Source organism: Rhinopithecus roxellana, chromosome 13 (genome assembly GCF_007565055.1).
Source record: "Rhinopithecus roxellana isolate Shanxi Qingling chromosome 13, ASM756505v1, whole genome shotgun sequence".
Taxonomy (NCBI): domain Eukaryota; kingdom Metazoa; phylum Chordata; class Mammalia; order Primates; family Cercopithecidae; genus Rhinopithecus; species Rhinopithecus roxellana.
In genome coordinates this window covers 57,946,637-57,963,971 of record NC_044561.1, presented here as the reverse complement: position 1 = coordinate 57,963,971, position 17,335 = coordinate 57,946,637, and the positions used below count along the sequence as shown (strand labels likewise).

At 56.8% G+C, this 17,335-nt stretch overlaps 2 protein-coding genes across 12 annotated transcripts in view; one reads left to right on the top strand and one right to left on the bottom strand.

The window, feature by feature from the left end:
* SMARCB1 (SWI/SNF related, matrix associated, actin dependent regulator of chromatin, subfamily b, member 1) overlaps positions 1–11,794 on the top strand; it is a 44,883-nt gene extending 33,089 nt beyond the window's left edge. Inside the window, exons 7-9 of one of the 2 annotated variants that reach the window (XM_010369831.1) lie at positions 2,773–2,963; positions 10,829–10,960; positions 11,422–11,794. In XM_010369831.1, coding sequence (XP_010368133.1) covers positions 2,773–2,963; positions 10,829–10,960; positions 11,422–11,461 — 363 coding nt within the window. In that variant the 3' untranslated portion in view covers positions 11,462–11,794. The remainder of the gene's footprint in view (positions 1–2,772; positions 2,964–10,828; positions 10,961–11,421) is intronic. The other variant, XM_010369832.2, reaches the window with a different exon arrangement.
* On the bottom strand, positions 11,768–16,353 carry DERL3 (derlin 3). 10 transcript variants are annotated; one of them, XM_030914784.1, is made up of 8 exons: positions 16,097–16,346; positions 15,914–15,976; positions 15,750–15,823; positions 15,540–15,633; positions 14,843–15,059; positions 14,227–14,317; positions 13,505–14,125; positions 11,768–12,175 (listed from the first exon to the last, which is right to left on the bottom strand). In XM_030914784.1, exons 1-7 carry the CDS (start codon positions 16,187–16,189, stop codon positions 14,032–14,034), a joined length of 726 nt encoding a protein of 241 aa, XP_030770644.1. In that variant the 5' UTR covers positions 16,190–16,346; the 3' UTR covers positions 11,768–12,175; positions 13,505–14,031. The 10 variants fall into 10 exon arrangements, with proteins under 10 accessions (XP_030770644.1, XP_030770647.1, XP_030770643.1 ...); XM_030914787.1 differs by having other exon boundaries at positions 14,843–15,038; positions 16,097–16,342; XM_030914783.1 differs by having other exon boundaries at positions 15,914–15,979; positions 16,097–16,340.
* Positions 16,354–17,335: the final 982 nt, after the last annotated feature.

The window sequence follows — 17,335 nt, the reverse complement described above, 5'->3', positions numbered from 1 at the left end:
GGGACTGTTCTCCCCCAGGGAGCCACATTCCTGCTCCCGGGGTACATTCACTTCTTCCCAAAGGCCACCTTCCTAGAAGCCTTCTTAGCCTCCTGACTTCTGAGGCCAGCCCGGACTTTCTGCCCCTCCCTCCCTTTCCTCCCTGGCACTCCCGTGCTGTCTGGCACACTGCATGCTCACTTAACCTACTTAGTGTCTGTCAGTACAGTACCCCCACCAGCATGGCTTTTTTTTTTTTTTTTTTTGACACAGAGTCTCATTGTGTTGTCCAGGCTGGACTCGAACACCTGAGCTCCAGTGATCTTCCCACCTCAGCCTCCTGAGTAACTGAGACTACAGACATGCACCACCTCACCTTTCTCAGAGCAGCCTTTGGAATGTTTGTCTCTCTTGTTCCTCTCCTTGGTAGACACACAGTCTAGACTTCAGAATAAATGAATGTGTTAGTGACTGAATGGCAGGGGACAGGCAACTCCATCCATGAGCCCAGGGCAGGGAGGGCTTGCTGGGTGGGAGCCATGTGCCCATGGTCCTATGGAGTCCTGTTGGGTGGTTCCATGGGCTGTCTGCTGCTGCATGCTCTTTTTAGACCCAGCACCCACATGGTTTGCTTGGCATTAGATTCCAGTTGGGAAGGGCCAGTACCTCCTATTCCGGTCATCATCAGGCATGGGCATATGTGGAGACAGCAAAGGACATGGGGGCCTGACTGCAGCCCCCATTGCCTGGCTGCATGCCATGTACAGGATGGTGCAGCTCTGCTGCTTGGCTTCCTCCCTCTGCGTAAGGATTCCTTGATGCCCGGAACAAATACACCGTGCCTATGCTAGGATTCCTGGAGGATTGTTTCAGACAGTCCTAAGTGCTGTGAAGAAAATAGGAGAGGTGCCAGCATGGTGGCCTGCATGTATAGTCCCAGCTACTCAGGAGACTGTTGGGGGAGGATCTTTTGAGGCCAGCCTGGGCCAACACAGAGAGGCAGCAGGGAAGCCTGAGGGGAGCAGAGGGCTCAACCACAGGGTCTCTTCTCTGCCCAAAACACTTGATATATTGCCTGGGCCTTGTAGAGACCTTGTCTCTACAAAACAAATTAGCCAGACATGGTAGTGCCTGTCCTTAGTCCCAGCTACTCAGGAGGCTGAGGCAGGAGGGTCCCTTGAGCCCAGCAGTTCAGAGCTATAGTGAGTCATGATCATGTCATTGCACTCCAACCTGAGTGACAGAGTGACATCCTGTCTCCAAAGGGGGAGAAAATGGAGAGAAGGGTGTGGAAAGGGGCTGATGGGAAGGGGAGCTCTCAGGAGCTGGCACTTTAGCTTAGACCAGGATGCTAAGAAGAGGCTGGCCCTGCCAGATGAGGGGAAGACCATTCTAGCAAGTGGGTGGTGGTGTGCAGGGCTTAGAGGCACAGGGCTTTATGAACATGATTGGGGATTGGGGTGCCCTCATCTCTAAAAGGGGGCAGAAATCTCCAGAAGGGCTGGGCTCCAAGGCAGTGGTGAGTTCTTCCTGCAACTGCCCACCCTGATCCTTGACTTAAAACCTAAGGATAGGCGGGGCGCGGTGGCTCACGCCTGTAATCCCAGCACTTTGGGAGGCAGAGACGGGCGGATCACGAGGTCAGAAGATGGAGACCATCCTGGCTAACACGGTGAAACCTCATCTCTACTAAAAAATACAAAAAAATTATCTGGGCGTGTTGGCAGGCACCTGTAGTCCCAGCTACTCGGGAGGCTGAGGCAGGAGAATGGCATGAACCCAGGAGGCAGAGCTTGCAGTGAGCCAAGATCGCGCCACTGCACTCCAGTCTGGGCAACGGAGCAAGACTCTGCCCCCAAAAAAAAAAATCTAAGGTGAATGGGCAGGTGCCCTATGGCCTGCTTGCCCCATGGAGCACTGGACAGCAATGAGGGATGACCCCAACCCCACATTCTAGTGGGAGGAGTCTTACAAGCATGACGCAGAGTGAATGAAACTGGACCCCGAAGGGTCCATCTTATTCAGAAGAGCCATACGTACTCAAGGGGTGAGAAGTCAAAATGGTGCTTCCCCAGGCGGGGCGGGCATAGGTGGGAGCTCCTGGAGTACAGTCTGTGTGTTTTCTCCGGCTGGGTGCTGGCTTCCCAGGTGTCCACTGGTGAAAACCCCGATAGCACACCCAGGGCCTGGGCCCTCTGGCTGTGAGTCATGCGCAGCAGGGAGTCCTCTGGGGAGTGTGGGAGGAGCTGGCCCAGCACTGTGCTCCCCACAGGCTTCCCTGTCACCTCACTGTGTTGGCCTAGAGTAGGGTGCATCTGTGAATGTGTTAGGCAGGGTTTTCTGAGAGGGCAAGCTCTGTAAAGGCATAGACATTGGCTTAAGACAGGACTTAGGGATGCCTTAGCTGAGCCCTGCCTTGCCGGTGTAGTCACGTAAGACTGATGGCAGCAGGAGCGAAGGGCAGAAAGGAAGGTCTCCACCAGCACAGGGCACAGCGGGGATGGGATGAAGGTAAGATGGACTCAGGTGCCCCCGGGGCCACTTCAGGGCCTCTTGAGGGTGACTGTGCTGGGCCCTGAGCCAGAGCCCCTCGTGGCAGACAGGAGGGTTGTGGGGTCAGCCTTGTTTCGGGGATGGGGAACTGGAAGGACAAGGGCCACCTGCAGTTCTCAGCCGGTGGACCCTGGTGGGCAGGGCGCACCCCAGGCCTGGCAGGCCCCCACTCCTCGCGGCCTCCCTGGGCTGGGGGCAGTCCTAAAAGCTCTAACTCACGTCCTTTGGTTGTCGTCACAGCTGAACATCCATGTGGGAAACATTTCCCTGGTGGACCAGTTTGAATGGGACATGTCAGAGAAGGAGAACTCACCAGAGAAGTTTGCCCTGAAGCTGTGCTCAGAGCTGGGGTTGGGCGGGGAGTTTGTCACCACCATCGCATACAGCATCCGGGGACAGCTGAGCTGGCATCAGAAGACCTACGCCTTCAGGTAGGATCGCGCACGAGTCTCTTCCTCCCTCATCTCTCTGCAAAACTGTTTTGAGAAAAAGACTTCTCTGTGTGAGTGGTGATACCTTTGAGGCTTTCTCAAGCTTCGCAGCACCATCTGGCTGGGGTCTGTGTGTTTGCTGTGTCCCCCTCCTGCCCTGTGTGTCTCACCAGGGCTCCGCTGTACCAGGTAGGGTTAGAAGCACTTAACACAATAGCTGGCAAAGACTTGAGTTCTGTCAGGGCGAACCTCAAGTCCTTACCTCCACGGAGCCCTGGGCCTGCCCCCCGCCATCCACCATTCAGTCATCCTGCCCCACACCTTCTCTCTCTGCTCTTGCCCAGACGGTTATTTTGGTCAGAGTGGCCCCTGCCCAGGGTTCTTCATCTGTTGAACTTGAATTCTGTCTTAAACACAAAGGCCCACCCAGCTTTCAAGAATCAGGGGTCCCTAGCAGCTCTTTCTTACTGTAGTAACTCTGCCTTTGGTCAGTCAGAGAGCATTTGATGAGTACCATGCTGGCTGGAACCCATCCTGGCTGCCCTGGAAGATAGAGACAGGTCACCTTGATCCCTGCCTGCAGCATTTGGGCTGGCTGAGATGGCGGTGGAGGTGTGAAAAGAATATTCCAGTCCAGTGTCCTCTGTGCTAGGGATGGGGATGGACCTGGGAGAGGCCCTCCTGTTCCTGGCAGGAGGTAGGACTTAGAGTTAAAAGCGAGGTCAGGGCCCAGCACAGTGGCTTACACCTGCAGTCCCAGCACTTCGGGGAGCTGCGGTGGATCGCCAGAACCCAGTAGTTCAAGACCAGCCTGGGAAAAACATGGGGAGACCCCATCTCTACAAAAAATACCAGAATGAGCCAGGCATGTTGGTGCACACCTGTAGTTTCAGCTACTCAGGAAGCTGAGGTGGGAGGATCGCCTGAGCTCAGGAGGTCGAGGCTGCAGTGAGCCAAGATCATGCCACTGCACTCCAGCTTGGGTGACAGAGTGAGACCCCATCTCCAACAACAACAAAAAAATAGCGAGATTGAGCTCTCCCAGCTCAGCAGGACTCTAGGACTGGAAAGCCCTGTGGTTTCTAACCGTGTCCTCTGTGTTGGGATGGGGTGGGGGTGCGGCAAGCATCCCTACATCAAAACAGGATGTTTGGCTTTAATCTGCTCATCAGACTATCACCTTCCACATCTGCAGTCATCACTCAGGGAAGACAGCTTAAAATGCTACATGAGGAGCAAATAGGAAGGTCTGTTTTGCAAAGCTATGACAATTAATGGAGCTCGTTAGGTTTGTGTCTAACTTGTTTTCCCAGACATCCCAAGAGACAGCTTTCTACGACTTCCCGTAAATCTGAGCAAGGAAGAAGGAATGAGAGCCACCCACGGGCCTGGGAAACAGCTGAGCCCCTGCCTGAGTGCAGTGGTGCTGAGATCCTGTGACCTGCCCCCCAGCAGCCCTGCCAGTCACATGGTTCTGCTTCAGAGACAGGGCAGCTCAGAGAGGAGGCTGGGGGTCTGGCGTCTGATGCCTCCCTGTTCCCGAGGGGTGTTGCCTGGGAGTGCAGCTGTAATGTGCATTCACCCTGCACAGAGCCAAGCCCTATGGCCAGAGAGCCAGTCAAGGGTGGCCTCACTCCACCAGAGTTGGGTCTGAGGACCCGGGAGGTAGTGATGTTGCAAACATCAACACTGAGCACCTCCTCCCCCAGAGGCTGAGCCAGTCAGAACCCTCATTCTGGGCTCGCAGGTATAGGTGGCAGACTAGCTGCCCCCAGCATCCGGCCCCTACGGTGTTGACCCTCACCTAGCCCTGCAGCCGCTGTGCCCACAGTCCGGGCTCAGGAGCTGAAGTCCCCGGGGCCTCTTGACAGGTCCTCGCAGCATCCTTTCTTTCAGCCACCACAGCACCATCCCTCCTGCTCTGACCCGAAGGTGACCTGAGCCTGAATTCCTTGCCAAACTCCAGGCCCTCTGCAGTTTGCAGAGTGGCTCCAGAGCAGGCCCCCTGGGGAGTCCCTGGTGGTGGCAGGTCAGGACTTAAGAGGCGGATCCCCTCTTTATCTCAACGACCACTTAATGCATTCCAGTTGTGGGGCCTGGGGGTGTCACAGACCCCCCACCCCCTGCGGTCTCTTATACTGAGTGTGCAGGTTTCAAATCTTTAGGGTTAAAGGCAAGGCCATCCCGCAGGGGAGGACCAAGGTGAGCACACGTCCCTATCACAGCAGCCAGGCGGTAGGGGCAGCCTGCCTGGGGACCTGGGAAGTGTCCTGAGTGGCCTTTTAGCATCAGGAGGGCTGCGTGTGTCTTCCTACTCCCCATACTAGAATACAGCCTCAATGACAGGACAGGGCCTTAGGGTTGGACTGTCATCCCTGACTCCAACCCGCGTTCCCCCCACTGCACCACCCCACCCCATGGGATCTTAGGAGGGACTTTATTTAACTCTGTCCCCAGGGATACCAGTGTCAGTCCTGCCTGGCCCCGCCTGCGGAAAGGAGGATGGGCCACTGAGTCCCCAGGTCCAGGGACCAGTCAGCTCACAGAGAGCTAGACCAGGAGTCCTGGCCTGGTCTTTGCCACGCAGAAAGCTTGGCAACTGCTGTGTCACATAACTTCCTAAGAAGGGTTTTCAGGCTGGGCGTGGTGGCTCACGCCTATAATCCAGCACTTTGGGAGGCCGAGGGGGGCGGATCACCTGAGGTCAGGAGTTGGAGACCAGCCTGGCCAACATGGCAAAACCCCGTCTCTACTAGAAGCAGAAAAATTAGCCAGGTGTGGTGGCGGGCACCTGTAATCCCAGCTACTCAGGAGGCTGAGGCAGAATTGCTTGAACCCGGGAGGCAGAGATTGCAGTGAGCTGAGATTGTGCCATTGTGCTCCACCCTGGGTGACAGAGCTAGACTCCATCTCAAAAAAAAAAAAAAAAAAAAGAGTTTTCAGCTCTGGGCCTAGGTCACCCCATAATGGAAGCACTCACTGATTCCCCAAGAGCCAGTCCCTCCATCTCTCCCAGCCAGAGCTCAGTGCCTGGCTTCCATACCCTCCTCGGCAATGGGGACATTGGATCCACGGTACAGTGGGGCAACTGCTGGCCACAGGACCTATGTGCGCAAGGCCACTATGCCCACACCTCGGGGGAACCAGGACAGAGAACAGCCTGCTCCCTTTGGCAGTGGGACAGACAGGAGACAAGCATGAAGGGGAAACGGGCATGTGACAAACTGGTCAGAAGCGCTAGGCTCCTAGAGGACAGACTGGGACCAGAGTGACACAGACGTCATAGAGCCAGTGGAGTAGGATGAAGGGCCAGTGACAGGAAGGAGACAGGGCTCAAGGGGAAGGAGGCTGGGCTAGGCAGAGCCTCTGAGGAGAGCTGATCCTGCAAAGTTACTGGCACCTCCCCTGGGCCAGCCCTGTGTTCCTGGCCAGGGACTGGAGGAGACAGTGCCTTATCTGGCAAAGGAGACAGATTCACGTGCATGGCCATCAGTGTGCCATGGCCACTGAAAGCACTGGAGGCTGTGGGCATGAGGAAGGGCAATGGGGGGGCATAGAACCTGGGGTGAGGATGGCCAGGGCAGGTGCTGACGGGGGACTGCAGCAGGAAGGATCGAGAGGAGGCCAGGGACAGGCAGGTGCTTGAGAAGGAAGGTGGGCCTTGTGGATCAGGCAGGGCATCTGCCCAGGGGGCTCTGCACACTAGCAGTCCTACACGTACAGGGTGGGGATGAAGAGATACTAAGGGTCAGGGAGCTTGGTAGCTGGGCCTGCGTGAGGGACAGAGAGGCAGTGTCCCTCTGATGGCACAGCATGAGGAATTAGGCTGGAGGATGTCAGGGACACGTTGGGCTGGTTGAGTGTGAGCCTCAGAGGTTCCTCCCGAAGCTCTGCTCACCAGCCCTGGCCTGATTTCAGGTTTTATTATTATTTTTAACAGCTTTATTGTGATATTCATAAACCATACAATTCACAAATTTAAAGTATATAGTGCAGTGGTTTTTGATATATGCACAGAGCTGTGTAACTATCACCACCGTCAATTTTAGGACTTTTTTATCACCCCAAAAGGAAGCTCCACACCCTGCAGCAGGCAGTCCCGTTTCTCCCCGCCGTCTGTCAGCCGTAGGTGTCCACTCACCCACTTTCTATCTGTAGATTTGCCTATCCTGGGTACTTCATAGAAATGGAACCATCTAATAGGTGGTCTTTTATGACTGACTTCTTAGCGTAATGTTTTCAACGATTATCCATGTTGTAGCATCTTTTATCAGGACTTCATTCTGTTTTATGATTGAATATTATCTCATTGTGTGGATAGACCACATTTTATTCATTCATCAGCGGACTGACTTTGGGTTGTTTCCATTTTTCGGCTATTGTGAGCACTGCTGCTGAGAACATTGGTGTACGAGTTTTTGTGTGAACATCTGTTTTCAATTTTCTTGGATATATACCCAGGAGTACAATTGCTGGGTCACGTGACAACTCAATGGTTAGCATTTTGAAGAATTTCTAGACTGTTTTCCAAAGTGGCTGCACCATTTTGCATTCCCACCAGAAGTGTGCGATTCCTGTTTCTCTGAACCCCGCCGACATTTGCTGTTCTCTTTTTGATCACAGCCATCTGAGTAGGTGTGAAGTAATTGTGGTTTTGATTTGCATTTTTCTAATGACTGATGATATGGAGCATCTTTGCCTGTATTTCTGGCCGTTTGTGTATCTTCTTTGGAGAAAGTGATTTGCTAGTTTCTTAATTGGGTTGTCTTTTTATTGTTGTTATAATTGTTCTTTATGTATTCTAGATACAAGTCCCTCATCAGATACATGATTTGCAGATATTTTCTCTCATTTGGGGGATTGCCTTTTCACTTTCTTGATAGTGTTCTTTGAAGCACAAAAGTTTTCATTTTGATGTAGTCCAATTTATCTTTTTTTTTTTTTTTTTTTTGAGACGGAGTCTCGCTCTGTCACCAGGCTGGAGTGTAGTGCTGTGATCTCGGCTCACTGCATCCTCCGCCTTCTGGGTTCAAGCAATTCTCCTGCCTCAGCCTCCCAAGTAGCTGGGATTACCGGCGTGTGCCACCACACCTAGCTAATTTTTAATTTTTAGTAGAGACGGGGTTTCACCATGTTGGCCAGGATGGTCTCCATCCCTTGACCTCATAATCCACTTGGCTCAGCCTCCCAAAGTGCTAGGATTACAGGCGTGGGCCACTGTGCCCGGCCGGTAATTTATCTATTTTTGTAGTTTGTTGCTAGTGCTTTTGGTTTCATATCTGAGAATCTATTGTCAATGCAGAGTCATGTTGCCCCAGCACCATGTTGAAAACTACTCTTCCTCCATTGCGTGGACTTGACACCCTTGGAAAAATCAACTGAGGCTCCTGGCCGCCTCGGAGGTGTTGGTTGCAAACATAAGGGTGACATCAAGTTTTGGCATCTCCCCTTCCTGGTCGAGTGGCTGTGGGCAGGTCGTTTTCCTTGAAGTCTATCTATATTTTGTAATTTGTAACGTGGGGATAATACTTGTCTGTTGCATCACGTGAGGTCATGAAAGTGAGATCACATTGAAAGTAAACCTCAAGATACTCGACCGGCATCAGTCCTGGCTCTGTCAACTCAGACATGACCATCCCTGCCTGGGTCTCTTTGTCCCCACCTGGACACTTTAGGTGGTAGGAAGGTCTGGGGTCCCTGGTGGCTTCGAAGCCCATGAACCAGAATTCCCTGGAAGGAGTGGGGAGCAGGGTGGCTTCCAGGGTCCCCAGCACCGTTTGAAACTCAGGACAGCATCTCCCTGCCCATATACCCCCCAAAACCCAAGGCAGGCTAGTGCTGGCTCTAGGCCCATTCTTAACGTGGTTGGTGCGAGCATTTATTTTAGAACAAACCCACTGGAGTGGAATCTTCCCAGTGTCAAGGGGAGGTAAACAAAGAAGCCTCTGGGACCCACTCACCAGCTCTTATTTAAGAGGAAAACATGTTTTGCTCCCCTTGGTGTGGGCTCGGTGCCTTTCATGTCTGCCCTCCAAGGAAGGCTGCTGGGAGCCCTCATGGTGAGGAATGCTGTTTGAGGTCTGAGGCTGGGGCGGTCCCTAGACTGCTCACCTCCCCCCCTCCCCCCGCCCATGCTGGCCGGGGACCAGCTGTCAGGAGCTGCTGAGGATGGGCTAGCCCCAGAGGCCCACACAGGTTGGGGTGCCGACACTGCCTCTGGCCCTGCGTCTGCATCACCAGCATGAGCTCGAGCTTCTGGGACTCATGAGCATGGACCTGGTGGGCTGAGCGTCAGCTGTGAGGGGTCAGGCCTGCTGCAGGGAGAGCCAGCCGCAGCCAGTGCCCTGTGCTGTGCCTTGTGTGCTCACAGTCCCCGAGACCCCAGGCTGAGGAGAGCAGCACCGAGCCCAACCTGGAACTGGCTCATGGCTCCTGGTGCTGCGTGTGCGCTCACTGGTGTGGATGTAGGGAGCCGGGGCTCGCTCTGCAGGCAGACCCGTCCCACAACCTTGAGCACCGGCTACAGGGAGGCCGTGAGAAGGTCCCTGGCCCCTAGGAAGCTCCCTCAGTGGATGTGTGTTGGCTGCTTTAATAACAGTCATCTTTCAAAAGCCTTTCACAGCAATAAATGTTTCCATATTCCAGATGAGGTTTGCAGGGACCTGTCTTCTCTTATTCTATCAGTGTCCGCCTGGCGCTTCCCCTGAGCCTGGCCTGTCCTTGCTCCTCCCAGAACTCACCGTGTTTTGCAGGGCCGCGGGCTGGCAGGGTGTCCTCCCAGGGCTGAGCCTAGGGAGAGCCAAGTGGAGGAGAAAGGAAAGGACCGTGGAGAGGGGAGGGGAAGTGGGAGAGTCATGGTTAGGACCGCAGTCTGAGGCCTTCTGCCAAGCCAGGGGTCTGGTGTCACTCAACCGGGAAACACTGTCAGCACCCAAAGCTGCTCTCTCAGAGGTGGGGGTGACGGGAGCCACTGCATGTGGGAGGCACACAGGCCCTGTGGCATCCACAGCTGTGGTCTCTTTAGCGTCCTATCACAGACTTGCAAATCAAGGCCCAGAAAGGGGGCAGCCAGCCACCCTCCCACCTACCCCAGCACTCCTGTGTCCACCCCATGCCTGTGTGGCCTCTGCCCTTGCTGCCCCCTCCTCTGCTGTATCCCCTTGGCAAGAGGAGGGTACCTTGGGACAGAGTCGGGTGGTCCTTACGAGACCCAGGGCAGAGTGTGGTCCAGGGATATGGCTTCAGTCCAGCTCCCTGCCAGCCAGCTGTCTGATCCTAAGCACAGACCAGCCTCTCCGGGGGTTTTGTTTGGCCAGGAGGTGGGCTGAGGGGCAAGTGTGTAGAACATGCAGAAACAGGCTGTGCAGTAGCCCTCAGTAGTGGGGCGCTGGGGACTTCTGGGAGACTCCTTTGCTCTCATTCACCATCCATCCCTTTTCCCTGATCAGTGGGCCCTGGCTCTGGACACTGGGTGGAGCATACAGTCCTCCTGCTCCTATGGGTTCCACCTCCTGACTGTGGCACTGTGGCATCAGCGTGGCCCAGCCCATGCTGTCCTGTCAAGGAGGACCACCTCCACAGCCAATAGCCCCCTCCTCCATCTCAGAGACAGAGAGATGCTGGGCGCAAAGGGCCTGTTGAAAGTTCACTTTGAAGGGAAGCCCGTGGGGTCATGGTGACACCACTCTTGTTCTGGAGAGGCGCTGGCGCCTCCAGCAGCTCCCTTGGGGTTCAGGTGACTGGAGCATCCCCTAGGTGCCAACAGTGCTGCTGGGAGGAGCAGGGCACAGACAGGGGCCAGAGCTTTCTGAGGACTCTCCATCTGTAGCTGGAAAAGTCATTCCTTTCACTGCCTCCCCTCGTAGTGAGAACCCTCTGCCCACAGTGGAGATTGCCATCCGGAACACGGGCGATGCGGACCAGTGGTGCCCGCTGCTGGAGACGCTGACAGACGCCGAGATGGAGAAGAAGATCCGCGACCAGGACAGGAACACGAGGTACCCCTGGCCCTGTGGTCCTGGGCTCTGCCTACAGGCACCTGGCTTTCCAGGCAGGGGCAGGGCCATTGCCTTTCCCAGTCTCCCATGGTCTTTGGGAACCTCTAGTGTTGCTAGAGGCAGGCAGGCTTCTGGATGATGAGGCCCCATCCAGGCAGCCTTCTGGGTGATGAGGCCCCATCCAAGCCCCAGAGTATGTTTCCCTGCAGGGAACAAACATAATTCCTCAGGCTGAGGGTCTGACCACAGCCCAGATCCAGGTTTTGGGGTCCCTGGAGTGATGAGCAGGGCTTGAGTGGCAGACAGGTGAGGCTGAGAGAAGGCTGAGTCCAGACCTGCTGGGGGCCATATCCTGCCTCTGTTCCCACCCCCATACCTGGCTGCCCTGTAGAGCCTTGGGAAGGGCAGCGGCCAGGCTGGGAACTGGCCCTGACTCATTGCCCTCCCCACTCCTCTTCCAGGCGGATGAGGCGTCTCGCCAACACAGCCCCAGCCTGGTAACCAGCCCATCGGCACGCGGCTCCCACGGAGCATCTCAGAAGATTGGGCCGCCTCTCCTCCATCTTCTGGCAAGGACAGAAGCGAGGGGACAGCCCAGCGCCATCCTGAGGATCGGGGTGGGGGTGGAGTGGCGGCTTCCGGGTGGCCCTTCCCGGCACACATTCCATTTGCTGAGCCCCAGTCCTGCCCCCCACCCTCCCCGCCCCTCCCCAGTCTCTGGGGTCAGGAAGAAACCTTATTTTAGGTTGTGTTTTGTTTTTGTATAGGAGCCCCAGGCAGGGCTAGTAACAGTTTTTAAATAAAAGGCAACAGGTCATGTTCAATTTCTTCAAAGTTTTAGCATAAAAATAATGAGAGCCAGAAGTGGGGCTGAGGCTTGGGGGGACAAAGGTGGCATGTGAACAAGGCTGGCACACAGGCCTCGCCCTCCTCTGCCTCAGATTCCCAGGTGGGCGGGTGAGGGTGAATGGGGCTTCTGGTAGCACCTCAGCTCCCCTCAGCCTGTTCTCCTTCCAAATCCAGAGAGCTGAGAAGAGTGGCTGTGAGGCTCAGGGCAGAGGCTCTCTGCCTTTCAGCAACAGCCCTAACCCTGCTCCCCTTGCTTGGCCTCAGAAAGGTGCCGTGAGCTCTCCTGTTGTCCCTGGGCCGCGCTGGCTCTGCTGTGTTCAGATGGTCAGGCTACTGCCAGCTGGGGCCTTGCTGCTCTGAAGTCCCCTGCGGAGGGCCCAGTCCTGTGTGGGCACTGCTGGGCTGTCGCCAGCCTGGGTGCAGGAGGGCTATTCTAGCTCCAGCGGCACCCATAGCCAGGTCAACTGGGGCCCTTTCCCACCCCAGCAGGTGCTGTGGCCTGGGCCAGCTCCTGCCTCACAGGCCAGCTGTGAGGAATATGGGAATAGCCCTCCTATGCAGGGAGGAGACAGAGCCCAAGGTCCCTTCCCAGCCCTGCCTCCAAGGAGTTCGTGTCCCCTCTGTGTTCTCATCTGTAATAGGGAGGGGTCCCCACTCTTTAGAATGGACATAGGATCTGGGAGGGCAGCAAACTGGCTCGCAGCTCCAGCCTCACTGAAGGGAGTGGGCACAGATCCCAGCACAGACTGCTGCCACCCTCAGCTGTTGGCAAGTCCCTGGCTGCCAGGGCAGGGCTAGGGTCAGAGATTGCTGTGCTCCCTGGAGGTGGGGTAGGGCCCCATGTGGGCAGAGGCAGAGCTCTGATTAGGGATTGAGGTTCTTGGTCGCTGGGATGTGAGATGGGGGCTCCTTTGAGCACGTTAGCATGAGACTCTACCGAGGGAGTTTGCACTCAGGGCCTCTGCCCTCCATCAAAGAGTGGAACTCCCCAGAGCCCCACGCACAGCAAGGGGACAGCTGGGCCTTACTGGAAGGCCTTGAACAAAAGGGAAGATTCCCAGCCCAGCTGCTCTTGGACATGAACAGGTTTCATTGCTGAGGTGTTTGTTCCATCCATGAGGCAGGAACCTTGGCAATGAAAGGGTGAGGCAGCCCTGTGTCTCCACAACTGGTGGGATGGAAGGAACCTTGGCTGCCTCACCCCACAGGTCGGGCAGGGCCACCTGGCTGGGAGGTGCCGGGGAGGCTGGGCCCTCACTCCTGACTACCAGTTCACACCGCCGCAGAGTCAGCTCCACAAGGTCTGGCTACAACGTGGAGGGCAGATTCAACAGAGAACAGTGTTGTTACCATGAAAATGACAACCTGTAGCTGGAGGAGGCCCCGTGCCACTGAGCATCCAGAAATAAACCACAACATGGACAGGCCTAGAGCAACAAGGAAAGCTGCCAGGTCAGAAGAGAAAAGTGAGCCGTAGGGGTCAGATAAGGCTCACACAGGTCCTCAGCTAAAAAGAGCAGGAACAGAACCTTCCAGAAGTCCCTCCCTCACCTAGTCTCAGGACTCTGCTAAGGTGAAAACTTTAAGGCTCTGGGGTCATAGAAAGGGCAGAAGAAAGACCCAGTCCTGGCCCTCTTTGCACCTGACTCCATGGGGCTTTGGTGTCACCAGATGATAAATGAGTTATAGGCCCACCTGTCAGGGTGGCTGATGAGGAACAGGAGAGGCTAGATCGGCATCAGCCTGAAGGCACCACTGGCCGGAACATCTATCTGTAGGCTGGCTCGGCACAGTCTAGGAGAGGCCTGTCCTGGCCCCAGCAGCCGAAATCTGGTGGCACGGAGCAGAGGCCTATGGTGGGCAGGACTTGCCCAAAAGCCCTGGTAGGGCCAGGATGAGAACCCTGAGCCTGTCACCTGTGAGCTCAAAGCTCAGCCGGGCAACCATGGGCAGTTTCTTTGCCCTCTATGGGCACCCTATCCTACCACCTACAGTTGGGCTGAGAGGCCACACTGAGTGAGGACGGGGCAGGCAGAGAAGGATGTGGCTGGGTGAGGTGGGGAAGCCAGTGCTGTGGGCCGAGAGACTGCAGGTCATTCTGTTTATTCGGGTGGGCCCTTGCATGGACCCAGCCTTTAGGATGGGTTTTTTCTGCCCCAAGTAGGGATCACAGGTAGGATGCAAGCTGCCAGAAGCCTCTTAGGCCTGGCCCTCAGTGGGGGTCACTGCTGCGGGGGTGGCAGATGGGGTCCTGGCTGTTCCTCAGGGAGGGGCAGGTAATTGGGGTCTTCTGCAGGGGCATCCAGAAGCAGCTTTCTGTGGGGAGAGGCCCATGTTGAGCAGAGGCCAGCACAGGTCCCCATCGGTGGGGATCCATCTGAGGGCGGGGAGAGGGAGAGAGAACTCTCAACACTCACAGGAAGCCAGGGGTCAGCAGGAGCCTCTTGCCTCCAGGCTGGTTGGGGAAGACATCCTCCAGGAAGTAGTAGATGTGGCCCACGGCAATCCCTGTGAGACAGCCACGGACTGCAGGGTCACCCTCCACAGCCCAGAGTCCTAGACCAGCAGAGCCTGCCCCAGGCCCCCATCCACAGCCTGGTGGCCCTGCAGGCCCCAGAGCATGAGTTCCCCAAAATCTTGCACAGAGTATCAGCCCAGGGTGGGCCCTGAAGGACAAGCTTAAAGGGCCCAGAAGCAGACAGGACACAGGGAGGGGAGGGCCTGAGAATAGTGGAGGAGTGGGAGCCACGGGGCAGGAACCCTGCCCCGCCCATCCCCACCCCCATCCCCACCCCCATCAGAACCAAGCATCAGCAGATCAGCCCTGAAGATGCAAATTATGTGGGCCGGGTGGCTTGAGGGGCTGTAAGAGCACAGCAGCTGGGAGGGCAGGAAGATGGGGATGGAGCCAGATGAGAGGTCCAGATGTGAGCAGAGCTCCAGCAGGAATGGGAGAGGGGCCCCAGGGCATAAGCAGCGTGTCCTGAGGGGAGTGGCCAGCCTGGGGTGGACTGGATGTACCAGGAGGCTCACCCAGCAGGTCCACGAGGATGGAGTTGCCCAGCAGCAGCGAGAAGCCCATGAGCGCCCAAGGCAGGAACGGTGCCTGGAAAGTGAACAGGCCAAAGAAGTTGACCCTCACCCGAGGGCTGCGGCGGCTCCACACGTACACCAACATGGCCATGAGGGCCTGGCCCAGGAAGAACAGGCTGCCCAGGAATCCCAGCAGCTGGGCCAGAGTCAAGGTGCTCTGGTGGCAGGCCTCAGCCCAAGCTCAGGGCCCCTCTGACTTCTCAAGTCCCTGGAATTCTTCCCCTCATCCCCCCTCTGTGCTATTCCCTCATCAAGATGAGCCCGTCCAATAAAGGCGACAGACAGTCCGCTTCAGGTCCCACGAGATCTGCCCTTCACATCTACAGCCTCATCCCAAGGTCCAACCACTGCCTGTCCCTGCCCCAGTTTCTCCCGGCTACTCACATTCAGGGCTCAGCTAGTGGCCCTGACACCCCACCTGGCTCCTTTGTGCATCGCCTTGTATTTTGCATACAGCACTGAAGATCTAGCCCTGGCCGCTGCAGCTGAGCACAAAGTCGACCCTCAACACATACTAAGCTAGAGAGAGCGACTGTGTCCCTTTCTGGTATGGCTGTTCACGTCAAGCCCCAGGACCAACACAGGCCGGACCCCGAGGCGCCCTAGCCCGAGGTTCCACAGCCTGCGGGAAGGATACGGTCATCAGGACGCCCCCGAAGAGAAACATGAAGACGAAGTCGGCCGTGCGGCCGCGGAAGGAGCCCTCTTCCAGCATGCGGCAGTAGCGGAACCTATGGCGTCGGTATAGGAAGTGCCACCAGGCGGGGCCTCAGTTTCCCCGTCCCGGGCTCTCCCAGCCTGGCGGGCCTGCCCTCCACCCAGCCTATGTCCACAGGGCGCAGGATACACGAAGAGTATGTTGAAGAAGAAGCTGAATCCCAGGGGCCCAAAAAAGAGGAAATTGGTGACGAGTCTCCAGACCTGCGGAGTACGGGCGGTCAGGTGCGGGGTGGGCGGTCAGGTGCGGGGTGGGCGGTCAGGTGCGGGGTGGGCGGGGCGGGGCGGCCTCACCTGGAACTTCCGGAACACAAGGTGCGGGTTGAAGTAGAGTTGAAACGGGCTGAGGAGCTCCAGCTGCTGTAGAACCAGGGGCCAGTCAAGAGCTGCCAGGGAGGCACGCCGTAACCATGGCAACCCTCACCCTCCCGCCAGAGGCTGTAACCAAAGCCACGTCCGGTCCGCCCGGCCGCTTACCACCGCCGCGGTGGTGAGGACACAGGCTGCGGTGTAAGCCCGCGTCACCGCCGGCACCTGCAGGAACTCGGCCGCTAGTCCCTGCCACGCCATTGAACCTTCTCAAGCACGCGTGGCCCAGCCAGCAACGCGCTCTTTAACCCGCCTCCCAGCCCCGCCTTCTACCAATCCGCATCCGAGGCGCTGCGCGCCCCGGCTGAAAAGAGAGCCCCTGGGACCGGCAGCCAATGGAAGGAGGAAGAGGGCAATTGGGACGGAAAGGGAGAGTGGGCGGGTAGAGGCTGGTGGCCAATGGGCAGGCGCCAAGGTTGAGCACGTGGCGGTTGTTGTGGCTGCGGTGGTGGCGCGGGAGAACGTGTGGCCAATGAGGAACTGGTCACTTCGCGGCTTTCTAGGAGAGGACCAGTAGTGAGGACCCACGACACCACGGGGGCGGGGCTAAGATCGTAGGATTAGAGGAGCGAAGACCCTAGCAGGCGAGGCAAAACAGGAAGGGGCGGGGCGCGTGGGGGGCGCAGGGAGTGTGGCGGCTCAGACAGTGCTAGCTCACTTCCAGCTCACTGACGACCTAGCCACAACGTTCTCCTCGCTGCGAACCCGAGACAGGCCCACCAGACCCACAGCAGGGAGGTATTCGGGAATGTGTCCAAACCTCCAGGGCCCCAGTCAAATGTGCTGGCCCCTGTCAGGGTTCTTCTTGGGGGCCCACGGAAGGAGCGGCTGGACTGGGGGATTGAGTCCAGGTGGGGCCCGACGGTTGGAGAGGCGCACCAGAGCAAGTGGACAGGCAGGAGAGAGCCTCAATATTTTGGTGGAAAATAGAAATTTCCTCCCTCCTTCCCTCCTTCTTCCCTCCTTCCCTCCTTCTTCCCTCCTTCCTTCCTTCTTCCCTCCTTCCCTCCTTCCCTCCTTCCCTTCCCCTCCCTCCCTCCCTCCCTCCCTCCCTTCCTCCCTTCCTTCCTTCCTTCCTTCCTTCCTTCCTTCCTTCCTTCCTTCCTTCCTCCGTTTACTAAACAACTCTATGCTGGGGATACAGCATCCAGTAAAAGACACTGTCTCTTAGAGTCCAGCCAGGAGGCAGTCAATACAATAAGCTAGTGCTGACACTTGATGAGAGTATTGCCAACTAAGGGGTGGAGACACGTGGGGGTCCGCAGTGCTAGGTGGGGTAACCTGGGATGCCTCTGGGAAGATGTGAAGTTTGTCACTTTACAAGGATCCCTGTGTCCATTAGGATGG

What these genes read in the sequence shown, in the direction of transcription:
- DERL3 (XM_030914783.1), bottom strand. Translation starts at nt 16,189, where the DNA reads ATGGCGTGGCAGGGACTAGCGGCCGAGTTCCTGCAGGTGCCGGCGGTG. An exon ending in TTGTGTTCCGGAAGTTCCAG is followed by an intron (nt 15,824 to 15,913) that starts GTGAGGCCGCCC and finishes CGTACTCCGCAG; the next exon opens with GTCTGGAGACTCGTCACCAA. An exon ending in TCGGGGGCGTCCTGATGACC is followed by an intron (nt 15,060 to 15,539) that starts GTATCCTTCCCG and finishes GCCTGCCACCAG; the next exon opens with AGCACCTTGACTCTGGCCCA.